This window comes from Zootoca vivipara, chromosome 1 (genome assembly GCF_965207765.1).
Source record: "Zootoca vivipara chromosome 1, rZooViv2.hap1.1, whole genome shotgun sequence".
Classification (NCBI taxonomy): Eukaryota; Metazoa; Chordata; class Lepidosauria; order Squamata; family Lacertidae; genus Zootoca; species Zootoca vivipara.
The window spans coordinates 102964735-102977833 of NC_142582.1; the positions used below are offsets into that span (position 1 = coordinate 102964735).

A 13099-nucleotide genomic window follows, 5' to 3' on the forward strand; every position below is an offset into this window, starting at 1 on the left:
TCACATTTTATGGTTTATGTTTCTAACGGCAGATTTATTTGAAATGTGATAACCTAATAATTATGCAATATATTATGAATGGAGCAATGGTACTGATAACAAAACATTACTCTTCTCTGTGGGTTCCCCACCTCCAAACCTAAATAATTTGCTTTAGTGGTTTGCGATGCCTCTGCAATGCCAGTGTAACATCTTGATGTTTTGAGACTACACTGAGTTAGCTAATATACCCTGATGGAATGCTGACTAGCACCTATGTTTGGGTGTAGGCGGGTGTAGTAAATCTTGGGGCAGAGAAACAATATCTAATTGTTTCTCTGCCCCTGTGTGGTGTAGTGGTTAAGAGCGGTAGACTCGTAATCTGGGGAACCGGGTTCACGTCTCCGCTCCTCCACATGCAGCTGCTGGGTGACCTTGGGCTAGTCACACTTCTCTGAAGTCTCTCAGCCCCACCCACCTCACAGAGTGTATGTTGTGGGGGAGAAAGGGAAAGGAGAATGTTAGCCGCTTTGAGACTCCATCGGGTAGTGATAAAGCGGGATTTCAAATCCAAACTCCTCCTCCTCATCCTCTTCTTCTTCTTCTTCTTCACCAATCTCAAAGACACTTACTGGGACCTAGGTTTTTACTAAAATACCTACCTTTTGTACCTACCTATGCTCTGGTCCATGGGGTCACAAAGAGTCGGACACGACTAAACGACTAAACAACAACAAAGATATAGATTTATTATTGGCTTAATTTGCAATGGATGGATAATTTCAGATTGGCAGAAAAATGACAGCTAGAACAATTTGTTGCTGCAGTAGTTATCCATCTGTATGGTTCTTGAAAACAATTTTATCATTTACTTAGGTTTATATCCAGTCTTACATCACTTTTAAGCATCCCAGAATGGGTCAAAAATCATGCCAATTGGTCTCTGTGGATCTCTATTATGCTGATCAGTCACTTTGGGGTTTTTGTGTCCTTTTCTGAGCTTTCTTGATCCATGTGCTCCAATCCAGAATTTCAGGTATGGTTTAGGAAACAGATTTTCCTTCAATGTGGGTTTTATGTTAAGGTAGACCATAGTTTGGAGATGTTACTTATATGCTCTGAAAAACGGGAATTCTAAAAAGGACCTTTGTTGGCTTTGCTCTCTCTGTCAGCCTTTCATAAACAAAAATAATAATATTCCCCTTATGAGCAAAGGCTTTTTGTATCTGTGATACTGAAATGATAGCAAGCACATAGCTGTACTTTCTTTACTGCTCCTTATATTCTTCCCCCTACGAACATGAATTTGACCAAACTGCGGGAGGTAGTGGAAGACAGGAGTGCCTGGCATGCTATGGTCCATGGGGTCAGGAAGAGTCGGACACGACTAAATGACGACGATATTCTTCCCATTCCTCAAAAAAAGTTGCTGAATCTGGAGACAAACAATAATTTTCTTTCAGAGAATTGATGATGGTTTGAAGAAGGAATTGTTCCTCCCACTTTCATCTCTGGTAAACAGGTTTTAATTTCCAATATGCTGGAGAAGCTGGTTGACTTATTGGTGGTCACAGATCTTAACAGTAAGCAGAAATGTTGACAGGCTTTTTTGTATTGTATTATATTATATTGAATTCTTTAAAAGCCTGAAAAACCTGTTCAACCAGAGTTGGCAGTGGGTCAACCATGTGAACTTAAGCCTCTCTCAAACCACTTCCTTTCTTCTGCTCTCTCAAACTATCAGGTATTTCCTCACCAGCTTTTATCCTGCCCAGGATTTCCTCTGGGGCAAAATTTGCCATCTATTGAATGGTCACAAGAAGTATGTTGCCAACAAGTTTGCCTTATTTGTGGTAGCTGCCTTATTTAACACTTGGCAAAATTAAGGACTTCTGTAAATTGTAAATGGTCTCTGTTGGTGGAATTGAGTACAGTACCCGCTATACATGTACAAAATATAAATCGGAAAACCCTAAAAACTAAAAAAAATTGTTCTAGTTTTGTCCCAAAGCATTTCTGGCTGTCCTTATGAAACTTTGTATAACATTTGGATGTGCTTTTTATTAGAAATTTTAGCATATGAAGGTCAAGTTTCTCTGTCCCTCTGAATGTTGCCATTTTCATACTACTCCAGGGCTTCTAGATCAGGGATGGGAAACTTGGGCTCTCTAGATGTTTCTGGATTACACCTTCTATTATCCCTGGGCATTGTCCCCACTTCCTGGAACTGATTCCAGGAGCATCTGGAACAGCACAGGTTGCCCACTGCTGTTCTAGATACTCTCCTTATTCTTTTTCACTGCTTCTTAGGCAAATAAAATAACATTTGCTTGGGAAAGGAGCTCAGTTAGTTGACTCATTGCTCACATAAATGTTTGTGCTCTTTGCCACTGTAGAATTAACAGTGGGCGAGTAATATAGAAGACGCCATTCTAGCACACTGATGCTATTTATTTGGAAGTTCAGTTTTGAAATCTTGCTTCCGGAAAACTGTGCAGAGGGCTGATTGTCTGATTTTTTTATTTTATTTTTTAAGATGTGGGGTGTGTATATAAAATATATTGTATTCTAAAAAAGACAGTACGGTGGTACCTCTGTTTAAGAACAGTCCTGTTTAAGAATGATCTAGTTTACGAACTTCGCAAAACTGGAAATAGTGTCCTGGTTTGCAAACTTTACCTCGGTCTAAGAACGGAATCTGAATGGTGGAAGGGCACCGGGGGCAGGAGGCCTCATTAGGGAAAGCGCGCCTCGGTTTAAGAACGGACTTCAGGAACGGATTAAGTTTGTAGACCGAGGTACTACTGTACAGTAGTGTTAATGCACACTAAATTCCACATCAGTGAATAAGAATTCCACCACTGATGGAATTAAGTTGCTGATTAAGTTGTACTTGGGCAAATGGACAAGTCTTCTCTTGGGATTGCATAAATTGATTTGATTATATAAATCATCTTTACTGTCCAATAGAGGAGTGATGTAGTATGTTCACATCCTGTGTATTGCCCTTGGCTTACATCCTCTTCCCGTTATTATTACCCTTTTAATATTACTCATATATGACTGGCATCCCAGTCCACACTCAGAGGTACAATCTTTGGAGAACACATGGGGCGTTATTTCCAAGAAATATGTTTATATGAAATTTAAGGTCATTGCTTCATTCCGTCAAAAAGAACAAAGGGGAGAGGGGGGTGGAAGCAGCAAGTATGCAGCAGCGCTGCCATGTCCCTTGGTTATGCAAACATACAGTTTTAGCAGCTATTTCGCAAACGTGAGCTTTAGTCTGTTGGACACACATCTTTATATTCTGCTGAGTTGTAGCTTTCAAACGGGTAGTGGGGGAATTAATCTGTTTGCAGAGGAATGATAATGCCCTGAAAGGGAAGGGTGATGAAAGAACAGCTGTCAAATGCTGAAATCTTTTCTATTTACACAATCATGTGTTCATATTTCTTTCTGTAGCACATGGTTAAGGAATAACTATGCCTTGTTGCAATCCATATTGAAATTTGCTGCATCTTGCAGCCTGAGCGTAATGGTACAGAGGCTAAGCCATGCTTAGAGATCGAGGAGCCGACACCAGAGCTATTGATGGATTGATTTTAAGAAATTTAGCTCAGCTTATAATAATCCTCAAGGCAGGTCCATAGTTTTAGGGACTCCTTCAGGATCCATCACTGTCATTGGAAGCCTGGGTGGCTTCTGGGACACAGAACACTTTCGCCAAGCTTTGGCTGCTAGCCCCACTGTCTGGATGGAGATAGCTTGACTTCAGTTGACTATGCTCTGGTAATCTTGTGCCTAGACTACTATATTGTGTTAAATATGGGGCTGCCTTTGAAGACTGTGCAAGGTTTGATAATCAGACATGTAACCAGGACCAGGAAGTGTGATCATGCTGGTCCATCAGCACTGGAATTGGGTCGTTTTCAGGGCCAAAGTCAGAGTGCCGCTTTTAACCTATAAAGCTTTAGATGACTCGTATGAACCTCCTCAGATCCTCTGTTTGTCTTTGGGTTGCCTTCTCTTGATACCACCGTCAAGGGAGGTCCAAGGGTGGTTACATGAGAAAGGGCATTCCTTTTTTGCAGTGGCTCCACGTCTTTGGAATGCTTTCCCCAGGGCTGTGTGTCTGGCCCCAAGTCTAACATCTTTCTGTTACTGAGCTAAGAATTTTTGTGTACACCCCAACCATTTGGAATGTGATCTGTCTCTTGCTCACTCGGTGTATAGTTTTTTAGCAGTTTGCTGTTTAATGGTGACCACTTGTGATAATTTTATGGTGGCCTCTATGTACTTGAGGGCAATGTCTAGTGGGATCACTTTTAGTTATCTTTGTTATGTTTACTATTCAGTTTTTGAATTTTTTAAAATGACTGAACTATACTTATTGCTGGACTTTCCTTGTTAAGGCAGGTGTGTCTCTCAGTATTAAGGAGGAACAATTGCTCAGTGGCAGAGCACATCTTCTGCGTGAAGAAGGGCATCTCTAGTTAGAAGGATTGAGCTGAAGGTTTAAAAGGACAGTCTCCAGACCTGACACTCCAGAGAGAGCTATTTTTAGAATAGGCAATGTTGGTTTAGATAGACAAATAGTCTGATCTGGTATAAAGCAGCTTCTTGTGTATCTTCACCACACAGTGTGGCTCAGCACTGGCTGAAATGCTTGGAAGTCAGATGAGGTGGGCTTTCCTCAAGGCTGATGCTCACTGGAAAGGTTGTGTGAATCAACATTAAGCTCAGTTGGAATATGTCTTGTTTCCAGCTATATGCTATTCCAAGCTGAAGTGATTTCTCAATGCAGGCTGGTGGTTGGTCTGAGAAGCTTTTCCCGACTAGCCCTTTGCTGCAAGAACAGATGTGACCCCCTTCCTCCACCCAAATGGATTGGTTTCATAATGAACCATAGAACAGCTTTGATAAAGTTTCCTTAGTCTTCTGTATAAAAGAGTATCATGTATGTATGTTGAGACATCACAACCCCAACCTACTCATGCTAAGTGTACTGTCTGAAGAGGCCCTACACACATTCAAATTGTCAGTGTGTAGGCTTATCTGTGTGAATGGGGCCAAGGCAATATGGATACAGTTCTTACACCTTCTGCCACCCAAATTATTCACTTCTGTCATTGCTCTAACCATGTGGCACCCTTCCTTAAATCCTTACACTGGCTACTTGTCTATTCCTGGATCCTATAAGAGTTTCTTTACCTACTTACTCTTATAACTTGTCACATTCTTTCATGTGACCTTTGAGCATCCATCTCCACCAACCATCCAAAAATATCCACCCTTTCAACCCAAGATGGTGCCACCGATGCAGGTGCCAAAGGTGTGTTTAGACAATAGACGTAAGGTAGCCAAAATGGTGTCTCCCAGATGTTGTACTACAGTCCCCATCAATCCCAGTCAGCATGGCTATAGGTCAGGGATAATAGGAACTGTAGTCAAGCAACATCTGGAGGGCAACACATTGGCCATCCTTGCAATAAACTAAATACGCACAACCTGACGACAAGGACATTAGATCCTATCCTGAGCCAGATGCACACTGCAGATCACGGGGTCCAGAAAGGCTTTTATTGTGTCAGATGTTAAGCAGTCCCTTCAGTTTCTTTAGCACAACACTGATAAGCACAACTGTGCATCTGAACCTGTTTTCACTCTTTGATTTCATACACTGAGTGACAGATTAATTTAGTATAATTGAGGGGTAACTCCTGACGCAGGCCTTTTGCACTGTATATTCTACATCAGCCGCAGCAAAATTGTAAAAATGCATTTTGCTAAATATATAAAGCATCAAAAAGGCAAGGGGGTTAGAGTTAGATCTTCTGAAGTTCCAGTTCTCTTTGACTCTTGCAAAACGTTAATTCTGAGCCGTCGAAACAATCCAAAACATCTCCCCTGTGGATTTTGCCCCTTAAAGAGGAGGCAAAAGGGGGAAAAAGTGAAAAGGGAAAAGAACATAGGTTACATTCAGCTAGAAGCACTTCTTAAATAATTAAATTTCCTTTCATAAACAATGGCTTCGATTATGTGAGTAATATTTACAGAACTAAAAAAATGTTTCTCAAAACCCAGCACTTAAGTAAAGACTTCGAAGTACCTTACAAGCCCATAAACACCACAGGGTTCTCCCAACTCCTGATTTTGTATTTTGGTGTTCATTTCCTTCCATTGAATTATTGGCCCAATATTTCCTAGGCCTTGGAATTTAATCCCCTCCAGTTCAACTTCAAGTGAATGTAGTTCTTGTCAGAAATGCCAGATTAACAAATGGGTGTCAATTCCACCGTTAACCCAGGCAGCCTAAATTTCAAGCTTGTCCCAACAACATGCCTGGAACTCTAGCCATATTTGCTTGAGTGTAAGGCCTACTGAATTCAGTAGAACTTCCTTCTAGGCAAGCATATGTTGGATTGCATGGCCTTTTTGAAAATTGACATTTGAATCAGATTTTCAGTTCCCTGTGTTTGTCATTCAAATGATCTATGTTGGCTGGAATGTAGATTTTGGCTTTGTTTTTAAAATGGTCTCTCCCACTTTCTATCCTGCATATTAATAACTTCACTAGAGATGTTTTGCTTGGGAGTCATGTCATTGTTCACAGTTGTAGTAACATAACAGTAGAGGGATCTTTTATTATTTAATAGGCTACAGTGTAATGGGACATGTGTGGTAAATAAATGTTAACTATCATTAAAAAAATTCCAAAGAACTCAAGGTGGCTTTCCCCTTCTCCCTTTTTTATTATTTTTTAAAAAAATTATTGGCTTATTACAATTACTACATTTCCATCACACAAAAAACCCCATACAATACATTACATTATATTACATTATAATTCATATCCCACATTTCTCTCTTCATCCCGCCACCAATACCCACATCCCCTCACCCCTCTGACTTCCCTCTGTCACTGTCTCAGTTTCCAATATAACTCATTGTCTCAACACTGTGTATTTTAATTTTCTATTTATTTTGAACCCCCCCGTTTTTCTAACTTATATAACTTCATATCTCTCAATCTAAGCATGATAGCACATCATCCCTTGAACAATATTTCGCCATGTATTCCTCATAGCATTTCCATTTAATTTTTGATTTGATTGATTCCTTATTGCAGCCGTTAATTTTGCCATTACCAAATACTCATTTAATTTACAGATCCATTCTTCCTTTGTTGGAACCTTTTGTGCTTTCCATCCCCTTCTCCATTTTAATCCTCACAACAAGCCTGCGAGGTAGGTTAGGCCAAGAGACAGCCCCAGGACACCAGTGCACTTCCTGGCTGAGTGGGGATTTGAATTGCTCCCCCATGCCTCATTCCGACACTCTGTTATGCTATATATCCATATATGCCACATGGCAAACTGATTTTTGGCATTCAGGTGTTTAAAAGGTAAAAAAAGAAAAGGTACTGTGGTACCTCTACTTACGAATTTAATGTGTTCCGAACGCATATTCGTAAGTCGAATAAATTTGTAAGTTGAATCCCATAGGAAAGCATTGGGAGAGAAAATGCGTAAGTCAAAGCAATCCTATCTAAAAATTCATAAGTCGAAAAAATCCTATCTAAACCACATCCAAGATGGCGGACGGAGCTCCGTTCGTAAGTAGAAACATTCATAAGTAGAGTTATTCGTAAGTAGAGGTACCACTGTACTTGGAATGGAAGTATCCTGTTTTAAGAGAGTATCTCCTCCTGGATCTCTAGAAGACACCAATAAGATCCAGTGTGGTGGTTAGAGAGAGGACTTGCAGGGGGAAAATCAAAGTTCAAATCAGTGGCCCAGTTTTAGGTCCATCACCCTATTGAGGGCAGGAACTGGGTTCACATCCATTGAACTGCCACCATGTGCAGTTCCTACTGTGACAATTTGTGAACTTGCGGCAGCCCTTCACCCCCTCCCCCACTGAATTGCATCAGAGCCCAAAAGGGTCCGGACAAGGCAACTGCCCGAAGGAGTAAATGAGGATTACTTTTATCTGCAGAGACACCTCTAAAGAGAGAATGAGATAACCTCTTATAAGCCACCCTGAAATCCTTGAAGAGAGGATACAATGCAAACATGCTAAACAAAATATTTACACACTTCTCTCTATTCAGTTAAATTACAGGGGATTCTAATGGTTTCCAGAGGGGTCGCTAGCTGTATTGGTCCGTTGCAACAAAAACAGCGGAGAATATTGTGGCATCGCTAGCTTTTAAGGCAACCCAATACTCTTTGCTGTTTTTACAATGAATTGGTGTCAGAGCGGTGCCTGATGACCTGCAACTGTAGATTGCCCAAGCTGTGGTTTTCATTCTTTTAATTCCCATAAATTTGGAATTTTAAAATGTCTACTGTAGACATCCTCAGTAGAATGATGACAGGATTGGGCCTGAAGTTGTTAACTGCTCTCCATGGGTGTTTGTGCAAGCTGGTGGTCCAGGTGTCTGTTTGTATAAAGAAGGGAGAGGCAACCTTCTGTCTCTGTAGGAATTCACAGTGAATGACACTTTACTTAAATAAAAGAAGTTTGTCCTCAAGACAAGATCACCACACACACACATACACACACACACACACACACACACACAGAGAGAGAGAGAGAGAGAGAGAGAGAGAGAGAGAGAGAGAGAGAGAGAGAGAATTTGTTCTTTTTTGTCTGTGCCTTTTAATACTTTATTTCCCCAGGAATGAAGCCTTAAAATACAAGGGCTGGATTTAATGATCAGTGGGTTTTTTGGGGGGTGGGGTGGAGGGGAGGTTCCACCAGAAAGTTCTCCAGCAGGAATTCCATAGAAATGGTCTTGGCAGTGCTCCTGTGCCAGTGTGGCTTGTGCAAGAGAACTTCCATGAGCACAGCAATCAGATGTACATTTGGTAGTCCCTGTTCAAGAAAGAATGTAAACAGCATCTAGGGTGTTTCACCGAGTGATTATATGAATGGCTTTTGCTTTGGTGTGTGTTTTGAAAGCAAGCTAGAAAGCAGAAGGCACTGTAAAATCAAATATGCCTTCTTTTTTCTTTTTATATTTTTGAAAAATATAATTTTATTTTACAGTTTATTATTGTTATATTTTGAATTAGATATATATGGGGGCACTATTATATATATATATATATATATATACTTTTGTAAACCAATAAATCTTTATGTGCAATGTCTCTTTTTTCAAGTTGCATTTTCTACAGATCAAATACGCTTTCTAGTTAATGATGGATTTTCGTTCAACAGGGTTCCCCAGTGGGTATGGTTAAAATCAAAACTTAAAATATGTCAATTGGGTTAAACCATCCTCTGAGCAAATAAAATAGAAACAAGCCCAGCAACAGTAAATAGCATAGCCCACTCAAAAACACAATAAGTGCACCACTTATATTTTTGGAAATACAGTGGTACCCCTACTTATGAATAACTCTACTTACGAATGTTTCTACTTACGAATGGAGCTCCGTCCGCCATCTTGGATGCGGTTTAGATAGGATTTTTTCTCCTTACGAATTTTTAGATAGGGTTGCTTCTGCTTACGAATTTTTTCTCCCAATGCATTCCTATGGGATTCGACTTACAATTTTTTTTGACTTACGAATGTGCGTTTGGAACGCATTAAATTCGTAAGTAGAGGTACCATTGTACTGCAATTTTACAGCATTAAGAAGCTTGCAGTAGTTGCTGTGAGGTGAAAGAAACAAGATAGTATTAACACTGTTAAGATGTACGGTACCTAAAAGCCAATGGTTTTTTAAGTCTGGCTGTTCACCACATCCTGGATAGTTGAAGTGACACCTCTGAAGCCAACATTATTATGTTAGTTGATAATTTCAAAAACGAAGAGCTGGTCCAGGGCATTCTGCTTCATGAGGAAAAACAATAGAAATGCCTTCCCTCCCCTCCCCACAAACCTCTCACTCAAAGTACCTGGGACCTGAGGCAGAAAACCCCACCAGTGCCTCTCCCCGTTCAAAGCAGTAAAAATATAATACAACCATTAATAATAATAATAATAATAATAATAATAATAATAATAACAACAAATAATTTATTTATACCCCGCCCATCTGGCAAGGTTCCCCCAGCCACGCTGGGCGGCTTCCAACAAAATATTAAAATACAGAAATCCATCAAACATTAAAAGCTTCCCTAAACAGGGCTGCCTTGAGATGCCTTCTAAAGGTCTGGTAGTTGTTGTTCTCTTTGACCTCTGGTGGGAGGGCATTCCACAGGACGGGTGCCACTCCCGAGAAGGCCCTCTGCCTGGTTCCCTGCAACTTGGTTTCTCGTAGCGAGGGAACCGCCAGAAGGCCCCCGGCGCTGGACCTCAGTATCCGGGCAGAATGATGGGGCTGGATTCTTAATAGCTTAAGAATTACCTGCCTTTTCATGACACCTCAAGTCTGCCGCCTGAGGCCATTGCCTCACTCTGCCTAACAGCAGGGCTGCCCCCTTTTTAAAAAATCTGCATGTTTATTCTTTTTCAGTAATGGTCATTATTTCCTCTCCTCTCTTTCAGGCGCCGAGTTGTCTCCCCGCTGTTGGAAGTTTTGTCTCTGCACCAACAATGGCGCCTTATCCCACGGCAGCGCAAGTCTCTCCGTACATGGCGTATAGCGCTGCTCCTTCTGGTTACGTGGCTGGCCACGGCTGGCAGCATGCTGGAGGCACTCCGCTATCGCCCCACAACTGTGACATCCCTGCGTCACTGGCTTTCAAGGGTATGCAGACAGCCAGAGAAGGTAGTCACTCTGTCACAGCCTCTGCACTCTGATATCAGAAACATGGCAGAACAATTTGAAGCCAGCCCAGCCCAGTCGCTTTCCTTGTAATTCCTTCTCACAGATGGACCTTATGGGGCTGCTGACATTTGAAATATTTTTCCCCCTTCATTAATAATAAGAATAATAATAATCCTTGGGGTTCAGTAAGTGTAAATAACCTAAGAAAGTAATAAATGGGTTGCTGCCCCTTGCACTGTTTTGCATCGAGAAGACCTTACAACCCTCAGAGGGCTATTCATTGGTGAAACCACACATATTTATTCTAAGCAACAGGAGCGTCTCAAACGTGCAATTGTTTCAGATTTGTGAAAACCCAGTCAAGGAAAACCAGTAGATAATGCTACAATCCTACCTAAGAAATGCGACCGAAACCAGAAGTTTCTCTTCTGGGTCACTCAATAGTTCTCTCCCCCCCCCCCAAATAAATAAATAAATAAATTGTATGGACAAGTGGATAAGAGTTTTCGCTAACAGTTGACTTCTTCTAGTAACAAACGAGAAAAGCAAATGAATACATGGCTCTGTTATTTATCCTGTATTTTATTGTGATTACAAAGGCAATAATACTTTTGTTTTCTATCTGTAAATATGGACCTTGGTCATAATTTGTGTTCCCACTACTCGACTCATTTCTGTTTCCTTTTTGTTGCCTGAAAGGCGACATCCTAGCCATGTGTTGTTTTCGTTTCTTAACAATGGCCTTTACCTTAAACGATCCAAATTTTGACAGTTCTTTTGAGTATATTTTGGGCACAGGGTGGAGACACCTGCATCTCATGAAAAGCATTTTTGTTTCTACAGCAGAGAACTTAACGTGACCCCCTCAAATCCCTGTGGGTTGGTTTCAGAGTGTCCATTCTGCACTTTACATTTGCAGAAGAGATTAAGATCCAAAAAAGGTCTGCTGTAGAAAAAGAGGGGAAAGTAATTTTCTCCAATTTCCTCTCCCCTACAGCATCTCGCACTGTTTCATAGGGTTTCTGCAACCCTCTGGAGCGACCTTTCAAGGGCCATGGGTGGGTGGATTAGCAAAAATGTCCCCCGTCCAGCAGAATTATTCTGTGTTCTGCTCACACAGACTCTGGATCCAACCCACTTGAGTGTGACTTATGTTCTCTGGATTAGGGCCGAGAAAATTCCTCCATATGGTACCCAATCTTCTGAAATCTTGATATCATCACACTAATATAAAGATTCATGGATGGGAAGGACCTGGACAGAATGGGAGCTTGCATTTAATGTGAAATTTTGTGCAGATATTTTTTTAAAAAATAAGCCAAGGGCACAATCCACCAGGAAGTTCTCCTGCCCAAGCATGGTAGAGTTCTTGTGCACCTCCCATTCATTTCAATGGGTGCTTGTGCAGGAGGTGGGTGAGTTATGCCCCATGTTAACCACTGTGAAAGAAAACTGTACTGTAAATTGTCGGCTTACCTGTGTTCAGTAATTCCAGCCCAAAACTTTGCTGTCATTTAAAAAAAAGGAAAATGAGAAAAGTTGTCTTAAATTCGTGCTTTATTGAATGTAAAAAAAGAAAGACTTTCGGTAAAGTTTACAATGTTGTACATAAGCATGTTTCATTCGTAGGCATATTGGTGGCGGTACTACAGATATTATTTATAATGTTAACAAAATTCCATTTTTGCATTTCTGTATTCTTTATCAAGCATCATTTCACGGCCTTTTGGATCCCAATTGCTCTCTTTTACTCTTTCCCCTTAACAGTATAATCTTTTCAAGATGGCCTGTTTTCCTTGGACAATAATAAAGTTGTGAATATAGTTTCGGAAAGCCTCCTCGAGCTTGCAGATGCGTGCTGAAGATTAACCATGAAAAGGAACAATTTGAAAAATGACATGATATTTCCTCGCATTATAAAATATTAATATATTATGTATTTTTGTAAGTCTAGTGCAATAATGTAAAGACACATCATTCAATACAGATTTTGAAAGACTTCTTTAATAAAATTATCTCGGTTTCTTCCTAGCCATGCTACATGTACTGCTGAAACAGCAAGATAAGATCCCGTCTCTTTTATGAGAATTTCATGCTTTTGTTTCAAAATGCCAACAAAGGTAGATTTCTAAGGGACTGCAAAGAAAATAATATGTGATGTCATGCCGATACTTCCTGGGAAACTTTCCAAAACATTTTCCTACTGCAATCATTTAGTCAAATGTTGAATTGAGAATCTTGGTGAGATAGAATCAGCATGAGCAAACAGTCTCCGGGTCACAATTTTCTTCTAGCACACAACAGAACCGATTGACCAGGAACTAACTGCAAGTCTGCTTGAAATGAATGAAGGGTGTGCGGTTGTTGTGTTTGATGCGCTGTGTGTATTA

At 40.6% G+C, this 13099-nt stretch overlaps 1 protein-coding gene across 2 annotated transcripts in view; it reads left to right on the forward strand.

Moving 5' to 3' along the window:
• Nucleotides 1-12772, forward strand: part of PAX9 (paired box 9) — a 35272-nt gene extending 22500 nt beyond the window's left edge. For both annotated transcript variants that reach the window (XM_088671957.1, XM_035109149.3), the window contains one exon: nt 10487-12772. In XM_088671957.1, the coding sequence (XP_088528083.1) occupies nt 10487-10741 (255 nt within the window). In that variant the 3' untranslated portion in view covers nt 10742-12772. The remainder of the gene's footprint in view (nt 1-10486) is intronic.
• The last annotated feature ends 327 nt before the right edge of the window (nt 12773-13099 follow it).